The 24635-nt window shown below is 33.8% G+C and overlaps 1 protein-coding gene across 1 annotated transcript; it reads right to left on the bottom strand.

The window, feature by feature from the left end:
* Window positions 1-10730: 10730 nt before the first annotated feature.
* Window positions 10731-24199, bottom strand: LOC130440811 (myrosinase 1-like). Its single transcript, XM_056774158.1, has 8 exons — window positions 24078-24199; window positions 22867-23180; window positions 20166-20534; window positions 17662-17756; window positions 17001-17297; window positions 13846-13983; window positions 12044-12150; window positions 10731-10946 (listed from the first exon to the last, which is right to left on the bottom strand). Exons 1-8 carry the CDS (start codon window positions 24116-24118, stop codon window positions 10811-10813), a joined length of 1497 nt encoding a protein of 498 aa, XP_056630136.1. The 5' UTR covers window positions 24119-24199; the 3' UTR covers window positions 10731-10810.
* Between the last annotated feature and the right edge of the window lie 436 nt (window positions 24200-24635).

Genomic DNA, 24635 nt, shown 5'->3' with positions numbered 1-24635 from the left:
GTCCTTTCATCGGTCAAAGTGGTCCATTTAAAAGACAAGATATCTCCATGAACCCCATAAAATCCAATGTCATGAATATTCAATAGCAGAAATAAATCATCCCTGATAAAATTATTCAATGTAACTCAATGGAAGCGATGTTAATAGTATTGATGGAGCATTCTAATGAATTCTACTTTTGTGTGAAAGGTTTCAATAGCAATCAAGCAGAAGATATTTAAACACTTGATTCACAATTCACATTTTTTGATCTAATGATTTTTCAATGAATAATTCATATGTTCTAAGAGATATTGATGATGAAGGTTTAAGAAATAAGGTAGAGTATATAAGTGAAAGTGAATATTATAAACATGGAATATCGTCGCTGAAATTCTATTATTGATCAATAGGCAATCCAATAAACCAAAACCAGGATTGGAACTACAATCTTCAAACATGGAGAGCAAGTTTATTGGTACCACTAATCATAATTACAATATACAGAACTCTACTGTATTGACACCGCGAACAAGTCTACTAATCAAAGACATTTTATTGTCACAGTCATCTTAATAAGTTTCCTGATAGTTTGGAAACTGTAGTGATGAACAGTTGGGTGAACGTTATCATCAAGAACTAAATTAATGGAAAAAAATTTCAGGTAAATCCATCACATAATAGATTAGATTACTGCTTATATTTGATATGATTGTACTTCAGAAAATTGTGAAAGAAAATGTTATAAGATACGACTAGTTGAAATATAAGAGTTTTTGAAATTTAATCCACTTAATTGGCATAATCATCAATTGAGAGTATTAGCTATTCACGTAACTAGTTATAAAAAGAGCGATATTGTTCAACAAGCGTGATATTTGCCTAAACAAGCGGCAGCGAATTTTGCAAATTACGCGAATTGAACATTATCACTGTTTTCATAAGTTGTGATTTGATAAAATCTTCAATCACAATGAAAATTTTGATGTGAATCAAATGTCTCCAGGTGGCAAATCAGATATTCAATTTGAAGTAAGAGAGTCTGCAAATGTTGCAGTTGGTAGTTTAATACTTGAGAAATCAAGAAGTAAATACGTTTTGGTCTACCAAAAATTTGAAAAATGATGCAATTTGAAATATACTGAACATCAATCAATTAATTACTACTGAAATTATTCTTACAATCAAATCATTTATTAATAAATTTTTTGTATAATTCGTTCTAAATAAATGAAAAAAATATATTGGGGTTAGAATTGGCATGTATGTTAGATTTCATCTGTAGGTGGTGTATATCCGTGGATTGGATTTGTCAGTGGACAGTATTCATTCATAGGTTAAAGCTTATTATTGTAACATTCACGGCTAAAATTAGAGACACGGATAAAGCTTCATTCGAATCATTTCTTAGAAATGTCCGTGTCTCCACGATTTAAATTAGAATTACGGATTTTTCCGTGGAGGCTGCCAATAGACACGATTTGATGAAGACACTTTTTTAAAATAACAATTCCAGAAAACAAAACACATGTCACTGCTGGAAATATTGCTGGTGTCAATCTTGTTGATCTCAAAAGTATAAAAAGATCAGACCTCCCACTGTAAAGCTCGACAGATTTTTAAGGCGATATTATAATGAAAAATGTGGGATTCAACCCGTGGGCATAAATACCATTGGAAAATTACCAGCAAAGATTGCTCAGTACCTGGGTCTACCTTATGTTAAAGGGTACACAGACTCAGGAACCAACATTTTGAAAATAAAGCATTAACAGTGGAGCTGAAGGCCATGTCGAGAGTTTATTAGAAAATTTAGAGAATTTCAGAAAAAATTCTGGGCCAAGTCCCTGTTATACATGTAGGTATCACAACTTCAAATGAAATGAACACTAGACAAGAAGTTCAAGAAAATATTCACCCAAACAATGGACTTTCTTCAAATAGCTGTGTCTTTGATAATGTTGTTTTCAATGTTTATAAAACTTATAATACTATTGAATTGAAGTATTGTGTTACTTGTAGGTTTAAATAATGAAATAATCGTCAGTTTTCACAGTAATTAATAAATTATTCTTTGAAACTTTTAACAAGTTACGTAAAGTTTTTACATAACTACTTTTCATATATCATTTATAAAATATAGAAATGTGTACGTTTCTTGATATCAGAATGACTTAAAGTGTCACTTTTGATAGCGAAATTAGATAAAAATATTCAATCTCATATTAAACCACTTTTGACAGTTCAATTTGTGAATATAATAGAAAAATAATGATACATAAAATAATTACAAATAAATTTTTTTGTTTGTACAAATATTACTTTAATGATATTTATCACCGTGAAATGTAAACTAAAAAAAATCAGCGAAATCGCAGAGATTTATCAACAAGATATTTATTGATGTCTAATTACTGTTGAATATATCGGCAGGGACATTAAAAAGGCTTGACTGACTTACAATCTCATCTCGTCAACATTTATGGTATCCATTTGATTCTAGTTTGTTCGTTAAATGGTCCTTTTTATCAACATAAATAAGCAAGCATTTTTTCAATTGACAGATATGGGTAGTTATTGACATTCTACTTTTTAGTTAGCTGTAAGTATTTACGTGTACTGACTTATTCTAAAATTGATGCGTATTTGTGAAACGTTCTTGTGGAATCGATAGCAATTTTGTTCTTTTACGGAAATTTTTTCCCGAAGGAATTCAATGAATAAAAGGGAATATGTTTTCCGAGAATGGGATTCGTTATATGATCATATATTCCAAACCGTTGAAGCAATTTTCTAATAATATTTATTGTTTCATTATTGAACGAATAGAAAACAGTGACAATGAGCAATTTCTTGAAAATACTGGGTTAATATAATAAAATCGAATCACGAGAAAAATTCTGAATTAGGTAATTTTTTCTAACGTTGAAGGAATGACATATGAGCTAGAAAGATATGTCGTAATGAAAATAAATCTAGTTGCAACATTTTTATGTGAGAAGTGGTAACCAATAACTGTATGGAAACTTGATCAGTATGTACACACGCATTTTCATGTGTACCACAGTAAATAATATAGCCTCTAACCATGACCATTTGTCATAAAAGCAATTTCGAAAGACAAGTCAATAAGTGTTTGGTACCTCGTAAAGTGTAGACTTATTTTGAAACAATAACTTTCTCAAACACAAAGTAGCCAACGGCCACTAATATTTTAACCATGTTGTAAATATTTGTTCAAAGAATTAACTCGTTTCGTATTGCTTCGTAATTCGTAATTGCTTTTTCATATTGATGAGTTTAAGACTGGATAAATGTCAGATTTGAGCCAGTTAACTCAAGAAAATCTCATCACCTAGAGAAGAATTTTTAAGTACATGTATATTATTCACATGACAATGAAAAATATGTGGAAACTTACAAGATAGGGGTAATAGGAAACCAGTTAGATTGTAGATTATTGACACGAGGTTAAACACCCTAAAACTTGTCACTACTGGCTCATTTTACGACATAATAACGAGATAGCGATCGTTTCCTATATAAAACAGTTGAACAAGGGGATGAAACCCGAATAGTATAGACCTACCATCAAGTGAATACAAGCGTTGTTCAATTGATAGTTTTTATTAGTTCGCAGAAATTCCATGGAGCCAATTTTTGTACCATTATATAAAATGTGATCGTTAGTTTTTATATTATTAACACAAATTCAAAATATATTTTTTAGAGAGTTACAAAAATATGATGTCATGGCGAAGTTTCGCTAGGTGTTTTCAGTCATTTACTTACATATCTAGAGATATTTCAAATTCATTTAAGAATCCATATGTTTTTCTAAATATTTTTTGGATGACAATGATGAGTTCATGATTTTCATTCTGTCTTGTAGTTACCCCGATAATGAGAGGTGCACTTCCCAAAAGCTTGGAATCATAGTTTAATACATTTCCTAATTTGCTACGATCCCCAATATTCTAGTTCTTCTTCTATCTAGTCAGCAAATTATCAGTCTTGATACCTTATATATGAAATGTTCGGAAAGGTCTCCATTGTCAGGATTATAAACAAAAGAACTAGGTTCACGGGTTGAACCGTGTTGAAACTTTGAAATTCTCGGCGTTTTGGCTCCCTCTTTAGAGCCATTATCGAGAGAAGGGTGAGGATGGGGTGCTTATTTGTTCATTGGTAAGAAGTGATCCGACTCCGTGGTCTCAATCTGCCTACTCCACCCTTTTTTTTTGGTTGATTCCAAGTCCTCAATCTGGCTTCTCCTTGGAATTTCACCAAGGAAATGAAATGAAATAGGAAATTAAAATTATATGTTAACCGTCGAAAACACTGTTGACACTAATACACTCACATTTGGTCTTAAGCTAACTGGTGAGCTAGTCGTCTGGACTATAGGGAACTATTGGCGGAATTTGGGTTTTTGACGCGTGTGGGATGTATATTATTGACGGAATGGGTGATACATCTGTGTAGATAGGCTTTCGGGAGGTTTCAGAGGAAATGTTATTGTTGGCCTGAGTGGTTTGGAACGAAGTTTATCCAAGTTGACGGTAATCTCTGTCTATTATCCCTGTTCGGACAGTTTGGACGTTTCTCTATTTCGATAGCTTCCCATCATCATCCGGCCCAAATCAACTCTGCAATTGATACATCGTATTACAATCTACCTCGTTGTCTGACGTATCCAGTCGACCATCTGAAATCAAAGAAATCAATAAATATTGATTCTAAATTGGTACACCAAATCTCAAATTTCTAGGAGCATTCACAAATTTCGCATCTCCAGCACCTCCACCCACCTCCACTGGTTTGGAGGATCAACTGAAGTCAATTTTGTCTGTTACACCTCAAAGATGTAACAGACAAAATCTGCAGAATATTCGCACAATCTTCAAACCCAATCAAAAACTCTCCCACCTAATCAGATACGTCAAAGATAAAATGTCCACTGAACACCATGGAGTGTATGAAATTCCCTACTCAGATTGCCACCGTTCCTTTATTCGCCAGGCAAATCATCATATGTCCAACTGAACCAAGAAACACTTGTTGTCTGTCACTAATTCTCCACCCTTTCCCAGCATCGTGTCCATACCACACACACACAATTAATTTTAACAGAACCAAAACTATCGCCTCACACCGATCCTTCAAGTCTAGGATTATAAGGCAAGCTATCGAAATATAGAAACGTCCAAAATGTCTGAACACAAGGGACAATAGGCAGCGATCACCGTCAACTTGGAAACACCTTCTTCATGCACTTCGCTCCAATACCCCTCCGGCCAACAATAACATTTCCTCTTAAAGCTGATATCCACACATTTATTACCCCTTCCCCTAATAACACATTTCCCACTCTCGTCAAAAACCCAAAAACCGCCAATATGTCCCCAAGAATCACAAAGTCCAGACGATGACCCACCAGATAGCTCAGGACTAACAGTGATTGTGTTAGTATCAACAGTGTTCTCGAAGGAAAGTATATCATTTGCATTTCCCATTTTAATTAATTCATGTTTTTTTTCAGCTTTTCATTTCCTCATTGAATTCTACTATTCACCTCTGAAATAATTTCCAAATTATCTATTTCAAAAATGTATTGTGCCGTTTTCCAAAAGAAAAAACAACTACTTTCCCGGCTAAAACCTCGACGAGTATTGAATTAAAACTCCTTCGAAGAACATGACGTCAATCAACCTTTTTATCCATCCCCAATGACTTGCAAGGAGAGGTTGTAACTACTGACTAGTTTCGACGTAATTACATATCATCAGAGCACCTCAAGAACCCTCGTTCGGGATTGAGACTCGAAATGAAGACAACATTTTACATACCTTATTTACCATCAGAATTCACATTATTGGCGACTACGTTAAATTTCTACATGACCAGTGGTTCGCATTCGCTGGGAAATCCCTAACTACATGTATCAAACAGCGACGCTAGCGATGTAATGATGTCAAAACTAGTCAGTAGTTACAACCTCTCCTTGCAATTACGAGCTATCGGAAATGTTAATATCGAAAAAAAGGTGGATGGACATCACATTCTTCAAAGGAGCTGTAATTCAATAATTGTCGAGGCATTAGCGAGGAAAGTAATTATTTTCTCAATTGAAGACCGCGAGAATACATTTTAGAAATATTTAGAATCGAAATTACTTCGGAGGTGAATAGTAGAAATACTTTATTTTGATGTTTATGTTTCTAAATCGTTTGATTTTTGGTCTCTTCTGATTTCAAATTAGTTTTTCTTAATATAGTTAAGAATTTGACGTTGACTTTCAGTAGTCAATTTAATACAATCAACTTCCAATTCAATCATTATACAATCGATATTAATTGTAATTTACAGTAGAAGCTTGATTAAAATATCCCAAATTCCTGTTTGAATTCTATTTTTTTGTAGAGGGCAGTAGAAAAAATTATGTAGGTTAACAACATGTGCATAAAGTATCTTTTTTTCACTCATGGATTTTTCTCATTTTTCCAAAGTACCACTCTATACACTTATTGCATAAATTACTATTTTCACTCTATATTTTAAGTAAGTACTTAAAAGTATAGTTTGAAAATAAGTTATTATATAAGTTGTTATTGTTCTGCTTGGGGGGCACGACCAAAAGGCCAGTAGGTCGTTGATACAAGATGAACAGAATAATTGCAGTACCGTTCCTAGACGAAACTTTAATTGATTACGTTGGTACTGTATATTTCACACATTTGTCGATTATACAGTTCGAAGTTGGTTTTCCAACAAAAATCCTCTTCAGCACTGCATCTTACTTACAGATCAAATTTTAAATTTGATTATAAAAAATGAAGACAATGTATAGTTGTTCCCATTATGATTGCTGGACGTCTATAGAGATACTCAACGCCCAACGTTCCCTACTTTCTAAATAACCCTCGTATCTATTATCTGTGTGGAATAAAAGTATTTTTTAAGTCAATTTTTAGCTAATTGATGTGCAAGTAATACTATCTAATGTCGATAGTGTTATTAGTAATAAGAAAATAATTGTTAATATCAGTCCACTTATCAACTAATTTATCACTCAAATATAATAGGCAACAATCACGGAACGACAATGATCATTTCTTAGGTAGTATATTTATGAGGTGGTGTATAATTGGCGCCTGCTCGTTTGCATGGTCTTTAATGGTACCAGCAACCGCAACCATCGTTGTCATGAATCAGCTTAACTATGCTCTTTATTCTTTTATCAGGTAGCCTATTGAGTTTAACTCGTTACTACTACGTCAATACATTCTTCAGCACCCACCTGTATATGGGTTACATGAAAGCTAATTTCAAAGTGTACAAGTACTGCAATACAGAAGATATAATATTGGTAACAAAAGAAAATTGACTGAATAATTCGATATACTGAATTAATTGAAACGTAAGTTTTTCACTCTGACAGTGCTTTTTTCATACTTAAGTTGCGTCTACCCAAAGGGTTGCTCTCGCCCACAAATCGTTATTATAATTATAACTTTCATCTAAAATGTTAATTATTTGAGGATAGGTCCAGATATTTGTAGTCTTATACTGTTTCTCTAAGATAGGTTTCTGGTTACTTATGGAACATAGTATTTTTGCGGGTTCGAATAACGGACAATACACGAGAAAAAGCTTACGGTACAGTTCACATACGAGGATATATTGAAAAATTCTCAGCCTACTACAGAACCAAGGAAAATTTTAATGTCAAAATATTTTATTACTCAACATATTCTCCTCTTAATTGGATACATTTATTACAGCGAACCTGCAACGTCTCTAGACCTTTAAAAAAATGTTTCTCCTTGATCAGCAAACCAGGCCTCCATAGTTTTTATTACCTCCTCGTTGGAAGAAAATTTAGGACCTTCTAAACTATTTTTCAGTAGAGGAAAGAGATGATAGTCGGACGGAGCCAAATCTGGTGAATGAGGGAGGTGTTCTAGTAATTCAAACCCTAAATCACGATTTTTTTGCATAGCAACATGAGATTTGTGTGCAGGGGCGTTTGGATAGCTTTCCGCATCTTTTCTCTTCAATGTTTGTGATCAATAATGTCGAATAGTAATCTCCAGTTATTGTTCTAACTTTATCCAAAAAATCAATAATGATTACTCCATGGCAATCCCAAAAAACTGAAGTAAGAACTTTTCCAGCAGAATTTTGGACACGAAACTTCTTAGATCTTGGAGAACCAAAGTGTCGCCATTCCATCGATTGTTGCTTTGTTTCGGGATCGTAGAAATATATCCAAATCTCATCCATAGTAACAGTTCGGTTTAAGAAGTCTACATCGTTTTCAAATCGAACACATATCGAACGCGATGCTGCTACCCTTGCACGCTTTTGGTCAACATCCAAACATTAGGGGATCCATTTTGCAGTAATTTTTCTCATGTCCAAATTGACCTGAACTATATGTTGAACGCGTCCGAAGGAAACATTCAGTGCTTCAGATATCGGTTTTAGCCTAATTCGACGGTTTGATAAAATCATATCATGTACTGCATCTATACTTTCGGGGATTGACACAGAAACTGGTCTCACCAATCTGTCATCAACTTGATTGAAAATAATGGAAAATCTACCTCTTTTGAAGCTTGCAGTCCAATTTTTCACGATCTTATACGAAGGACAAGGGTATTAAGCATATCTTCATAAATCTGTTTACCTCTTAACCCTTTTAAATACAGGTACTTGATGATGGCTCGATACTCCAATTTTTCAATTTCCACAATTTCAGTGGACATATTTTTTTCTTTCAATTGATTGGGTAACTGGTTTACTTTTTTGACGTCAAACTTTACACTGACACTTCTAATAAGTTATTAACTAGATATCAATACATCCTCGTATAAGTTAATTTCTTTTTTTATTGATTTCTGAATGAGTAGCACGCATCACTTTATGTCGATCACTCAGTGAGATATTCAGAGAGTTTAATTGATGAACTTTATCTGTGATTGTCGACATACACCAGTAATGGTCCGAATGTTCATGAAATATTCGTCCTTTCATCGAAGTATTTGATGTCATTCATCGATGAAAGTCGATATTCTCCAATTTCGCTCTTTCACGGCAGCATATGTAGAATCAAATATATATAAATGAAATTCACTATTTTGTTTACTGTTTACTGATTAAGAATAGTGCTTTCTTCACCTTAATGTCCGCTAGGGCCCTTATTTATTCCAGCACTGTCATATAATAATCCATTATGTATGTTTGTTTAAATGAATACAAAGGGGATGGATGGGCTCTAGTGATTGTTAATGCCTCCATTTGGCAAGTTGTGACATCAGTTCAATAGTCTATAGACAATGCCTGGGAGAAATCAATAAAATACATGTAAGGTACTTTATCAAACTTTTAGGTTTCTTGGATATTTAGCATTGCTGATTCTTTGCTGTTTTTCACAGTTATTATATAGCTCAAATATAAACCGAAATTTTCAAGTACACGCGCGAAAAATTTATTTTCATACAAGTGGCTTCACTGGATCTAAGATTGGTCCGTTACGAAGCGTAGAGTAACTCCAAGACCGCATAACTTCGCTTTTAGCTGTACTCAGAGCCATGAGCGAGAAGAATATTTGTTGCGTATTCGTTTTTTTGGTCATAGATAATGTCAAATCCGCGGAAATTTATCTAAAATTACTCGAAAAATTGGGGGATGGGGGCCTCTCCATGACTCCAATGTATCTTCCGCTGTCCGAAAAAGGAGATAAGTAGTAGCAAACTTGCCATATGCGCGACGCCCCAGAACAAATTTTAACGATGAGAAAGTTAGCGCAGTACTATATGCGAGATGGCTGCAGAATTGAGCATCAACGTAGGTGATATTCAGCAAATAATTTATGAACGGCTTGATTATCGCAAAATTTCGGAGAAATAGGTGCCAAGATCAATTTTGCAAGTGTTTCATGAAACGGTATGACGTGGAAGGAGAAAATTTATTGCAATGAATATCCACCACTGAGTACAACAGTAATTCCGGAGAGTAAACGCGCGTCGATGAAGGTTACACGGTCAGTGGGGGAAATGTACTGTGTTTTGGAAAATAAAACGAGTCATTCCAGTTGTTTTTTCATGGATCAATGAACTGTAAACATGCAGTGTATAATAACCTCATAAAAAGCACCATGAAACCTGAATATAAGTCAAAACAGCGCTATATTCCAATTCGCAGTGCGATATTGCTCCAAGACAACCCCATACACATACCGCTCAGCCTATGATGGAAGCGTTGAACGAATGGGACTGGGAAACACTAGAACACCCTCTTCATAGTTCCGATTTATCACCATGTGACTATTCTTCATTTGGTCTATTGAAAGAGGCTCTTGGCGGACTGTGATTAGTAAACATTTCGGAGAGAATCCTCGTGCATGAATGATTACGTGAAAATCCAAGAGATATATGTATATATATACATACTTATTTGAACCAACCTCGTATATAATTTCGTGAATATACTATTTTTAAAATCGATATAGGGATGCTCTCTTTCCAAAGAGATGGTATATTCTTGTGAACTGTAAGAATTCGAGTAGTATAAAAGATATTCAATTATAATTCAACACTATCCAAATTTAAGAATAATTTTGAATGAAATAATAAATTTGTTCAGATGAGAATAGTCCAATAAAAAGTTCAATCTACCAACCTCTTCATGATCAATTGGTAATTTCAGTTGTAATCTTAAGATATGAAGAAATAAAACTTCTGATATAACTGCAAATTATTTAATTTGTATGAATATTATAATTGCAGTTGTTAAAACGATTGATATGAATTATTTATTCTATTATTCATTGATCTAAACATTGACTTTCTTCTACCAAACAACGTCTCTTGACAACATCAGTGAAGTAATCCGCTGATTTCCTTTTGATTCTTGGCCTTTCTGGATCGTTGAAGTCAACCTTGTACATTCCCAAAAAGGATCTAAAAATTGAGAAACGTGCTTAATGAATTTTTTTTATGCAAAAATGGTTTCATATAATACATTTTCTACTTTCTACTTTCTACTACACCTCGCTCTCTCTAACTCCAATAATAACTTTATGGTGAATATACAAAGAGATTTGTTCCCAAAGGTTATATTAATACATAATTATGTTGACATATTTGAGATATTCGTCATATCTGTGAACAAACATTGCCATGCCATCAAGATTCCCATCTGTGATTTGAAGTGAGTTGTGTGGCTTTATTACTCACTGCGCGCTATATCAGGAGTATATTGCGCGAGGATGAGGTGGAATTTCAATATAAAGGCCAAGAATCTCAATTCCGCAGCCATTCGACGAATTTTGTGGTCTTCAGTCAGAATATTTGTGATCAAGTAGCGTACACTATTTGTATTATTGACCCCTTCTATCTACAAAATGTTGGGCCTTTTTTTGATATATTTTCGCTTCACTTCTGACTACAAAAAACGAAAAGCAACTCGCAACTAACAATTCTCGGGACATTAAATAGTCATGTCCAAGTGACTCAACAGGAAATGACGTACTGTAGTTACCATTGCTATGATGGAAAATATGCGCAGCTGCATGAACTTCCGAAGTATGGTTGGATCAGATACTGGGTGCTTCGAATAATAAACAATCTTTGGTCGACTTACTCTGTAATAAAAAATCGTAAACTCTCCAAAGTTGGATTACAGCTGATGGAGATGAAAAACTCATCTAAAGATATGAGCGAAAATAGAAAAGAATTTAAACAAACAAGTGAGAGATTAAGTAAAATAAATGACAAATGAAAGTAATAATTACATTGGAAAATCATGAAATAATGATAATAGTATCTTTTAGATATTTAAATACGGTTTCGTACAAAAGAAGAGTTGCAAAAATGGTCGGTTGAAGGTTATTAATACTCATTCACAGCATGATTATTTTTGAAGCAAAAATGAAAAATTGGAAAAAGAGTTTTTGATTATTGAGTAAAATAGTCTCAGCACGGATCAGTGTGTTTTATTGTGATGTTCATAGAATTTCACTCAAAATCGGTTACAAAAATATTTATAAAGAACTTACGTGTAGCCACCACCCCATTCCCAATCATCCAAAATACTCCAAACTGTATAACCAGTTAAATTAACGTTGTCATAATATATGGCATCCAAGCAAGCACTCACGTGACCCTGTAGTGAAATATTGAAATATATTAGTGAATCCAGTGAATCTAGAATGCATTACATTCAATATTTGCGCAACTCATATTTGGTTTAGATGACAAATTATTCGTAAAAGGAACTTCACTTCGTCAATAATCAAGTGAGAATTAGATATATGTTTAATTTATGCAGAAAAATATGAACACCCTATGCTTCCATATACAAGGGTTGCTACTGAAATTTTGAGAAATGGCAACACTGATGTTAATATGTCAAATCTGATATTTCCGTCATGAAGTTTGCATTTTTACTATTAAACGTACTCAGAAATGGGAAAAATCGCGAACATTTTCATGTGATGATTTTCTATGACTTTTGATGTGGTTTAAATCAATTAAATCAGTTTACCGACAATTGCTTCAAACACATGCAGAATCTTAATGGAGAATATTTTGAAAATCATTGAAGCCATACTTAATTTTAACTATTTACATTCACTTATCTATCTCAAAACTTAAGTAGCAACCCCCATATATACCAACATCACGATTCACTAGTTCTCTTTTCCTATTCTACACTCTGTTAAATTCCATCTTAGATTTTGGTCCTCTGTTTTTCATCCTCCAAGTAGCCGAACCCAATCCAATATCTTCATGAATGTGGAGTTGTCATATAATATTTGCTATGGTTTCTCATATATTAGAATTTTCATTCTGTTTTCCCCAGAATTGTTACTTTAATTAGATAAGTATTTTATGTCCTCCTATAATGTGATCAAATCTCTCTTCAGAACTTGAAGTAATTTAACTAGCAAGATTATTTCCCTATTAACTTCTGTATATTTTCCAAACATAAAATTAGTTCTCTCAGGTTCATTTAAAACTATTATACATAAGATACGCTTCTTATCATTGAAATTATATGTATCAATATTTTGTTCAAACATTCGATTTTATTATTAATTTTCATTTTCACATTTCACATAATCATCTTAATTATGATATTTATTTCGTTACTATCTCGTGACATGTTTATTGCCAACTGTCTTCCCATTATACAGGTGGTTATCCAGAATGTATATTTCCTTTCAATTTCACATCTAATGCTAATCATGAGTTAGGTTATTGCATAAGTTTATCACGCCCTCTCACCATATCAACTATTACGCTTTGTCGTTTCATATCTGCGTTTTTCAGTTTCTGTCTTCCAAGTTTGGTATGTCAAAGGCTTTGGTTAGGTTAATGCGGCCGAAATATACCGGCGTAATAAATGCCACCACTTTATTTTAAATTTTTCGGAGACCTTTTTCCCTACTTGTGATTCATTACTCAAATTTCTTTCTCAATATAACAGTTATCCTTACGATCGTATTAAGAACCATTGTGGACCTGTAACTTTTATGTACAGCACTTTTGGCATTTGGGATTAGGGATATGAATTTTAATGATTTCATCTTTTGGTATTCCTTATACTTTGAGGACACTTTCCATTTCAAGTTATTTTACTAAACTCAGAGATTATAGAAGTCCCTAGAATCCACGAATCGACGAACAATACAAATTGAAATTTTCATGTTAAAATCTGATCAATTTACTCATTCACCAGTAAGTGAAACGATTATATAATAATTATCTGAAATAAGAAGTTTCTGTATTTGAGTATTCATAATGATTTCACGGCTAATAAAAAACTGTTCGATCTATTATCACGTTCACATCTCACCTCTAAATATGTTATCCTGTTATCGTCTTCCAAAGTTCCACTTGTATCGGAGAAACCGTTTTCTGTAATGACAATTTCTGGATTATTGTAATTGTTTTTCAACCAGACTAAGAATTTTCTAAGACCCCATGGTACATCCTGTAACAAAGAGAAAACTGATAAGTTTCCAAGGAGAGCCCAATTAACTATGATGTTTTATAGTAAAATAGCATGATCCACGCAATCTAACGTTTGTACCATAGTATTCATCAATGCCCTTAATTATAGTTTCAATTAACTCAATCAACAAACATCAAATGAGACTGTTGGAGGTTCACGATCACTTCCTATCAAACCATGAAATCAGAATAGTAAGTAAACGTTGAATTGTTATAGACAATTCACAAGGAAATTCTAAGGCATCAGAGAAGAGAGCAGAAAGTCCAGGTTCTAGATGTGTAGAAAGTTATAGAGCTTGATTTCTGTTGAGCTCTGTTAACTGATAATATGAAACTAGTGTATGTCACAATTTAAATAATAATAATAATGGTCACAAAAGGCAACGCATGATCGAAATCACTCCGACCTCGAACAAGGCACATCTGGACAATACAGTATCAAATAAAAGGATTATTAGCATAATCTTTTTTTCATAGTACTAGGGCTTCGTAATAGCTATTCAAAATCAAATAATCAATAAAAACAACTACAAGAGGTATGTGATTAAGGAAATCAACTGTGACGTAGGGTTATATTTAAGGATAACGCTGTACATCTTATGCCGACCCCGTACGAAAAAAATGAAATAATGTCCAGAGCAAAGAGTTGACATTACGTAAGGCTGCTGAGATTTTACCAGTACCGTTCACGCTCTTACAGAGAAGGTTATCTTATCCATGGATAATATTAAGCGTCGATGTGCGATGAGACCGCAGAAAAGAAGTTAACTGAACGGCTATTACATTTGGCATGTCGGGGTTTAGAAATTACCCGTAAAGCGGTACAAGTACGCGTTTGAATTTGCACAACGTTCAAACATGAAACACAAATTTGACAGAAATACTGGAATGACTAGCCAGGACTGGTTTCATCGCTTCATGCAAAGAAATAAATATTCGGAAGGTGTCACGAGCAATGGTTGATGGTACGAAGAAGGGAAAAGGGACAAAACTTTCGAAACAGTGGTATATAACAACAATTTAAGAAGAAGACCTGAATGCGTATACAATGTTGCAAAAAGGGAATGCCACTTAGTAATCCCCTTTCCAACATTATAGCCAATAAGCATATAAAGTGCTAAGGATGTTGTCAGCATGACCAGTGTTGAGCGAGATGAAGATGTAATCGTTCTAGCCTGTATGAATGCTACAGAACTGTACATATTTCTATTTGTTCTATTCAAAAGTGTCCGTAAACGTGACGAATTTCTCCCTGGTGACCCATATAGTACTGAAGTTGCCATAATAGAAAAGGGATGGGACACCGGAGAAGCTCTTAGGTTGTGGCTGCAGCATTTCAATCGCTACTGGACCCCGCTACAGTACAGTGGACTTACTTTAATTTTGGAAGGGTGTCTCACACCATCTACTCAGTGGTAGACTTGTGTGCTCTTTTGAATTTAAATTTGAATTGAAGTTGTACTTCTCCCACCACACACATCACATGTCATGCAACCTCTCGTTTTTTGGCCGTTAAAAACCTATTAACACCGACAAGCATAGCAAAATTCACGAATCACGGAATCACAAAAATCAGGTTGCAACTGTTGGTAAAACTACAAAAGGATTAAAAAAAACTGGAATATTTCCAATAAACGCCAATGCAATACCTGACCACAAGTTTATCGGTGACCAGGAGTCGGACATTGTATAGTCTTAAGTCCAATCCCCAATAAATGCAGCTACAGGTGCAAGCCACTAATAAGCAACCAGTAGCTGATTCAGTGTCATCTAAAATTTCCCAACAGTCTGAAAAAGCCCATTCTTCCACCTATGTAGAAGACGAAATAAAGAAGATGAAGAATAAAGCAAGTGCAGAAAGAGTGAAGTCAAAAATTAAGGTACGTAAGTACGTAAGTGCCATTCACAACAATCTGACAAAATCCAGCCTCTCACATGTGCGGAAATAATTGAAAAAATTCTTCCATCACCTTTAAGTCACCAATCGCTTTTAGAAGAATTCATAGTCTGAAAACGGGTCTTGCAATTAACATCACCTTAGAGCATGACCACTCTTCTCAAAAAAGAGAAGAAATTTAAGGAAGACAATAAAACCAAGAAAAATAAAGAAAACACTATGGGTGAAGGAAATTCTATGAAGAATAAAGCAAAGTCTGCGATAGAAATCAGACTTTATTTACAAATCAGAGAAAGTGGCACTGCATTTACGGTTCCGAAATATTCCTTCATACGCCATCGGAGGATTAGATTCAGTGCAATGCTTGTGAAGAATGGTGCCACGAAAAATGTGCTGATATGGAGTGGAAAGAAGGCCATATGTATGTGAACTATGTGCCAATAATTAAAATTGATCTCATTATTAATTTTTCACTGACTCCAAAGCTATAAACTAGATTATTTAAGACTAGTAGCAAACAATTCGAGCCTTGTTGAATTATAGAACTTGCTTCTTTGGTGAATTCCTATTTATATCATAAGTAACTTCCAAATGTTTAGCAATATCAAGATCATAATTTTGGTTTCAATCAACCTTGTCTCGCGTAGGCTCAACTCAGTTCATATTGGCCTTTTTGACCTTCGGGGTTAATAACCACCATACAACACCTAATCCTACAATTCAAAATATTACATCTGATTGTAGTGTGCTAGCTAATACTCCAATCCGCTCTGGCAAAACTAGTTGTGCAAAATTATGCATAAGAAAATGCTTCTGGCCATTTTTAGGTCTTCTCAACAAATTTGAAGTGTACTACGACAGGTCCTTTATCGCCTATAGACAGATGACGAATAACAGACTAGAAATGTGGTGGATTATAACAAAGTCAAGTAATTTTTTTTGTCGACATAGCTATAGCAAATACGCGCATCTTGTCATTGAGATTAAATAGAAACTGTTGATGTAGTTTAAATTATTATATCATCCACAAAAATTTTCTTGAAGTATCATGAAATTGATTTGAATGTGGAATTGAACATTTAACTAGTAATTAAACTTACCCAGAACCAATCTGCACTACCCTGTGTCCAATCATCTCTATGCCAATAAATAACATTTTTGTCGTTTTCAAAACTAGGTTTACCAATAGGGAATTCAGCTGTATGGTTAATCAACTGCGTAGAATAATGATTGAGTCCCAAGTAATCAGAGGTACCTTTTATATAATCAATTTCAAAAGCAGTTAAAGTAGGAAGACGGGATTCAGAAAGCCCTTCTAGTTTACTCCTTTCTGCTACACGATCTTTGACTATTTGTGGCCAATCACCATTGAACAATGGATTTCCATAAATTCCAATCTGAAATTTAGAGTTGAATAAGTATGATAAGATATAAAATATGAATTCTGTATTTTATGGGCATGTCATATATGATATAAATATGAAATTTTCAAAATCTGCTACAAACTTGATATCTTAAAATTAGTTTATGGATTGGAAATTATTCTGAATAAGCTGCATCGATTTTATAGTTTGACTTGCTTCTATCATCTATCATAACGATTATAATCACTGTTGAGTATAGATGGGTAAATGATGGGTTTTTCTACATAAAATACACCAACAAATCAACTTATATGAAGTTCCTGAAAAGAAATTTTTCAAAAATTGGGGCGGTTTCAGGAATTTCTAAAATCATAATGAAATAACAAAGTAGCCTTACATCAAACTGTTGTGCTCTTTCTGCGGCTGCTATATCGAGTGGATCATCACTTCCTGGCTCATACCATGTAGCATCAATAACCATGGCTATTTGTCCTATAAAAAAGAGCGTATGGATTATTCTCGATTATATAAATTATTTAATCAAATACTATATTCTATCTACAACTATTATTATGAGTAGTATCAGAAATGATGGCGATTCAGGATAACTTCAAACCATTCATCTATTTACTAGAATATAATACTGATATATATTTGACGAAAATTGAAATTGCTGAATTGGAATTTAGTTTCTTGGTGGTAATGAAATATTTTTACAAATAACTGGGGCTGTTAAATGTTTTGTTTTCCTTCTCTTTCACTACAATGTGGACCTTTCATTGTTTAAAACACTACTGGGAGTCTTCCTCCGTTAGCTCTTCGCAGTTACATAGCTGTAATGGACTGAATCTTATCCCTATTAATGTGAATTTCACCTAAGGCAACAAATAGAATGAAGATAATATTCTAGCAATTGAATTCTATAATCTCTTGACAGACAATTCCGAATAAACGAATATACCGAAGGCTTTTTAGAGCGTTTGGATTGACAACGTTCTAAGTAAATTAAAATCGTAGGGTTTATCGTCCTCACTTATCGACTGGCTTCGTATCTTTCTCAAATATCGATCCATCTAGATCGCTATCGATAGACACACCCCATAAAGATTTGAGGTCAATGCTGTTGTTCCTCAGGGATGCATCTTATCACCTACTCTCTTTCTCCTGTACATCTACGATCTACTCCACAAAACTCCGAACCCGATCTATAGCTTTACCGAAGATAATACATTGGTGTCGTAGCTTAAATCAACTCAATAAACACCGCAAATCAATACCGAACTTGAAATAAATCCTGGTGTGGGATGGAAGCAGTTTTATTGAGTTTAATGCAGCAAAGATCCAGACTGCTATTTTTACAAAAAAGACTGGCACTGCAACCTAGGATTTGGTCCAGTTGGACATAAAATATCCCCATTACCGCAAATTTGCTTCTAAGGTGTTGAAGTTGGGAGACATTTGTCCTGGCATAGTCACGTGGCCGTTTTAGCTGAGGCAGCTTCACAAAAACTTGAAGCTCTCTTCAAGACCAAAATGCTATATTCATGGCAACAGCTACTCATTTGCTATAAAGCCCAGATTTGTTTATCTTTGAAATATTGGTCACACATTTGGAGCTCAGCTTCAAAGTATACCCTGAAAATGCTCGATTCAATACAGAAGAGAGCAGTTCGACTTATAGGCTATCCAGAATTGACCTGAACCCTGAACAGCTCAGAACATAGAAGAAAGGTCGTTGACTTGTCTCTGTTTTACCGATACTACCAAGGCAAATGCTCTTCCGAGATGTACAATATAATCTCACCTAGAGCAGTTTTTGCAAGACTCCACACGGCAGACACCACTCGAATCCATTTTTCATTGTTTAATAGCATTTAAATTTTTCATTACTTACAAATATTTTTGCAAGCTTTCTCTTGTTGAGAACTAAATGCTTTGAGCAATAATATAACATAGTTTTTATATATTAAATCATTATGTAAGTTCTACCAACAGGTTCAGAATCGTATGAATACTTAACCGAAGGTCAGATTAAATCTGATTAGGAATTTTTTCGGAATTGTTATCTAGAACGTCTCCTCAGTTATCTTAAAAAGCACTCAAAAACGCGTGCACCAGATTGACATTCATTGCCATGGATTTTTTCCAATAAATTATTCTATTTATGGTTTACTCAAGTTTTACATGAAAATGCGAAACAATTAGATGATTTATATGAAAAGTTTTTTCTTGAACTCAAACTTTGATACGGCTATACTACTTTGTTTACAGCGAGAGTTACCGCATTCATAGCAGAAGGTTTAATATAACACTTGTCTGTTGCTGGCGTTTGGTACATGTTCACTTATTATGTAGTACCGTCAGTATCGCTATTTCATAATCAAACTTCGTATCTCAAAATAAAAATAACAAAATTATATTTGGGTCTAGAATACCTGCGTAATTTGTATATAACAGATTACGAATCAATAACAGTCCTTCCTAATATTGGTTCCATATGAATCTCACATTATAGCGCTAGAATAGAATCACACGTGGACCTTAGATTGGTTTGTAAGAACAAAATGGTTTAAGAAGAAATTGTGATTTCGATGTGCAATTTTATACCATCCTATTATACACGTTTACGTATATAAATTTGGGCTTAGGACAGTAACAGCGGTTGTGGCATTATTTTCAAGAGTACCACGCTCATCATTGGCAGTCTGATCATCTTCAGAAACTGAATGTAAAGCTGTAATATTACCAACGGATCCAGAGATTCCAGTTTTTAATTTATTTTTAATGAAAATTTAACTTCTAAGTGCAAATAAATTTTTATGTTTTCCACAAACTGAATTGTTTTAAAAAATATTGTTTTAAAAAATATATGAAATATACGATGAAGCGAGTTTTATTTACCTTGATTTTTTTCCCTGAATAATTCATCGTAGATGTGATAGGCTTTGGCATGCGCCAATAAGACGTTTTTAGAGCAGACATAAGCCAAGGTACCACTAGCTTCGATCGCAGGTGGGAAATAGAGACTACCATATCCAGCTTGACAAACTTGTTTCGGTTCATTGATGGTTATCCACCATTTAACATCATCACCAAAAAGTTCGAAGCACAATTTAGCATAATCAGCGAATATATCTACGATAGTTTCGTTTATCCATCCGCCCATTTGGTCCTGAAGAGGTTGAGGTAAGTCCCAGTGGTACAAGGTAACCATTGGTACAATACCGTTGTCTCTGAGTTCTTTGAAGAGATTTTTGTAGTACTGAACACCTTAAATTGAGTTTTTAATTAATTGAGGATATTTTGTAGAAATTTTCGCCACTGAGAAGACACATTAGTATGGAATTTCTTATATTTAAAAAGTATGAGGCTTCAATTTGATGGGGCAGATCGATATTGAGAGTTTTTAGACGAAGAATTTTTTCAAATCATAATTGATAAAGAGTTAACCCAAAAGTCGTAGAATAAAATTAACAAGTATTATAGCATGTGAATTTATCGTAGTCTCCATTCTTATCGTTTGAAAATGTTGAAGTAACTAAAGAAGAAATTGATAAGAAAATTTTCTTCAAAATTTGTGTCCCTCACCAAGTAATATTATAATAATATCAGTAAGTTTTCTGAATATTATTGCTGCAAATTCAATTTCACTTAGTTATGTTGATGTTCAAATTTGAGGATATGAAAGTCGTATAATATTCATGTTTTATTTCTAAGGAAATAACAGCAAATTTTGAACTAATTAATATACGGCATTTGAATAATCTAATGATGGTAAAATAATATAAATACAATCAAACAAGTTTCAAAAAAAAGGGGTTGGAACATAATTGGAAATAATATGCAGAGAAATTGGAACTATTGGTTAAACTCTACCGAAAAAATAATTAATAAACATGACAGGAAGGAAGATATTCTATGGTGTATGTAAACTAAAGGAATGCTAAGTATTTGCCAATTCGTGGTATTTGATTACCGCATTATTTAGTAATATAAAATTTTTCGCAGCATTATCGCTGCTGTGGTTGAGAATGAAGATAGTAAAGGGGGAGGAATAATACGAGAAAATACAAATTAGTACGGAATTATTGAGGAGATCCAGAAGCTCGATTATGAGTGAACGTGAACTTTCTACCAATGCATCAGTGACAGCTCTATTAATGAATCAATTATCACTGAATGATACTGTGTCAAACATTTTGGAAACACCATATTCAGTGCTATTTTCGAGTCTAATTTGTTAATCCACAATTAATTTTCTCTCGAAGAAAAGAAAGGAGATGAACGAATTACATAGTGTAAATAAGAAAAGATTGAAAAAAATTTGTTATAGATAGGAATAACACTTACGTTGGAATAGTTTACCTACATTCAAAAATCGAGTTGAAATTAATAGCAATAAAAAGAGTACATAGAAACAATCAAAATAGGCTATATCAATTCTATTCTCAACTGGACATATTTTTTATGAAAAGATTAACGTTGTTGTCCTTCTAATTAATTGAAAGCATGAATCGAATTATCTATCTTACTTACTCTGGGGTAAAACAGACTTGAAGCTTAGTCAAAAGCACATTCCAAGTAAAATTTGAATTGTTGGATATGCATTATGAGCTTCTATTATGAGCTCGAAAATGGCTTTGAAATTGTTATGCATTCGTAACAAATTGGGCAGGAATTACTTACAGTTACCCTAAAATGGTACCAAATACTCTCCTTCTTCTTCTTCTTCTTCTTCTTCTTCCGTGTATTAGTCTTAGTCGCCTGTTTTATCTTCAACATCCTTGCCTCCTATCCTGCTTCAACGTAGTCGCTCCACCTTTTTCTTGGTCGGCCGGTACTCCTTCGTCCCAATGGGGATTTATCGCGCGCTATCTTGACCAGTCTGTTGTTGTCCATATAACTTATGCGCTCATTCCATTCTTTCTTTCTTGATAGAACCCATTCGTTGACGTTATCTATTAGGCACAATCTCTTGGTTTTCGCCGTTTCTGGTAATTATGGGTTTTATCGTGGCCTTGTATATTCTCGACTTGGCCTCTATTCCGATATGTTTATTTCGCCATATGGTTTCGTTCAAACATGCTGCTATTCTTAAGGCTGCATGCCCTATTGGTGGAATAAGTATCTGAGAAGGACATGTTGCCGGTCCCAAGCCCGGATAAAGAAGGAGGGTTCTTGGGTAAGGTTAGCTCCCTGTCTTAGGTAAAAATAGACATTGCGCAAAGAACCGATACTTTGCCTCGGAACAGGACGGATTTTAAGACGAAGACCCAAGCTATGGAAAGGACAAGAGCTTGGAAAAACAAATACTCTCCTGTATATTAGAATCCTTTTGTAAAATCAATATTATATACAGGATAAAAAGAAAAAGAGAATTCAATGACCTAAATGAAGAACAACAGTATGTATATAAAAAGTGAAGATGCTACGTGGACGTTGTTGCCTAATTGTCTATATCAAGAAACTCTCAATAACAGTAAGAGATGATAGCATATTCTGTGAATTAGATGAAAAACTATTTATCCACATCAAGGATTGAAAGAACTCATTGTTTCAGGGAATTTTGTGAAGCATACATCTTTATACATATTTCTCTCACCTAATTGGTTGACGTTATCAACATATCCCGTGGGAAGAATCCTAGACCAAGCTATTGATAGTCTATAGTGATAAAGACCCATCGCTTTAACCATAGCTACATCTTCCTTGTATTTTTCGTAGGACCTACAAGCGATATCTGGTGTAGATCTATCTGCGATTCTCTCGGGATAAGTGTGAGCAAAGTGATCCCATATTGTTTCTCCTTTACCATCTACATTCCATGCACCTTCAATTTGAGGTGCGGCATTCGCTACACCTATTCTCAAGTTTTTGGGAAATCTTCTGGTATTTATTGGATCATTTTGAGCTAAACTAAAACCATACAATTTTTTGTGAGAAGAATATACTACCAAAATTTCAAATTACAGAAACACGTAGGATAGAGGACATATTCAATTTGTTTCTATTATAATTTGATTGTGTTAAGTAAGTTCTTAAGCCCATTTTAAAGTGTGGGTTTGTTACTATAGCCGATTTAGTAGTATTTTTTGTAGAGTCATGAAATATGGATCTCAAACAATAAAACTAAGTTGAAAGTGAGCTTCAAGAAAGCTCAAGAAATCTTCCGATGAAAATTATATTGTCACTTTGGAGATTATTCAGAGGGGATGAAGGGAAGAGCCTTGCGACAAAATATAGTTGAAAAAAAAGTGCATAAAGGGAAAAAGTCCGGCTTTACCAGAATCACTAGCATACGACTTCTGGCAAATTCAAAAATGAAATATGTCTTAAAGAGTATTTTGATAATCCGTCCATAAATGCAAGTTCAGTAATTTTCAATGTAAGTATTTGATCTGAATGATTGGTGTATTGTATACATGTAGATATGTATTAACAAAAGTGGTGGTGGATCTCTGCTTCTATTATTTCGTCCCTATAACTTTTTAAATGCTCTGCACCAAATATACTTTCGAATTTCCGTGTTCACATGAAGATTTTTTGCACATTTCTGAGATTTGATATTGTGCTCTTTATATTTGGCTCATCATATTATAATTATAGAATTAATTTCAGTTTGAGAGGAATTTAATTCACTCAACTCATGATTTGGGAGAAAAGATTGCATAAAAAGTTCATATTTATATACTATTATTTTTACTATTACTTTAATTGAATATTTATTATTCTTGTGACAATATTTAGCAGAAAATCTAATAAGAAATGATTAATACGTCATATAAGAGTTGTAATAATAGTTGGCACACTCACCTCAATGTGAAGAGACATGTTAAAAACCACAAAATCTTCATTTTGCACAGCAATATAATAATAATAAAATTGTGAACTTTATCAACATTATATATAAGTATTGGCTAGCACTTCAACTTGAGAGATACTTTTCCATATTAAATGATATTCAGATATTATCAAAGTGTATTATTTTTTTAAAACATATTTCATACACTAAATATTGAGAATTAGTTCAGTGTACAATTAGTAAGGAAAATATTTTCTCGAGTGGCCTTACACTATTTTTTTCGGATGCGATGTTTATGTGTTCAAAATTCAAATCTTAGTTATCAATATTTGAACAATTTTGGAGAGTAATTATTAAATTATTAGTCGCTATTTTTTTATTATCCTCGGCCGCCTCGATGTTTGCTTTAAATTTTCTTCCAGATATTTCTCTTTGTAGTAATTCCATGTACATTTACTATTTCGTTGTAATTCATTTCTTATTTATCTCTTCTTGATATTCCTTGACGACGTTTTTATAACATTTTGGAGAATGGAATTTGCCTGAATGTCAGAAATAGACTATTAGTG

The sequence above is a fragment of the Diorhabda sublineata genome, chromosome 2, assembly GCF_026230105.1.
Source record: "Diorhabda sublineata isolate icDioSubl1.1 chromosome 2, icDioSubl1.1, whole genome shotgun sequence".
In the NCBI taxonomy this organism is placed as follows: domain Eukaryota; kingdom Metazoa; phylum Arthropoda; class Insecta; order Coleoptera; family Chrysomelidae; genus Diorhabda; species Diorhabda sublineata.
The sequence above is the reverse complement of the archived record's forward strand: the minus strand, read 5'-3'. Positions and strand labels throughout refer to the sequence as shown.

Bases quoted from the DNA above. Each gene is read 5' to 3' on its own strand.
- LOC130440811 (XM_056774158.1), bottom strand. From the start codon at position 24,118: ATGAAGATTTTGTGGTTTTTAACATGTCTCTTCACATTGAG. The intron at 17,298-17,661 runs GTAAGGCTACTT...TCTAAATTTCAG, and splicing joins AAAGAGCACAACAGTTTGAT to ATTGGAATTTATGGAAATCC. The intron at 13,984-17,000 runs GTAAGTTTAATT...TCTTTGTTACAG, and splicing joins GTAGTGCAGATTGGTTCTGG to GATGTACCATGGGGTCTTAG.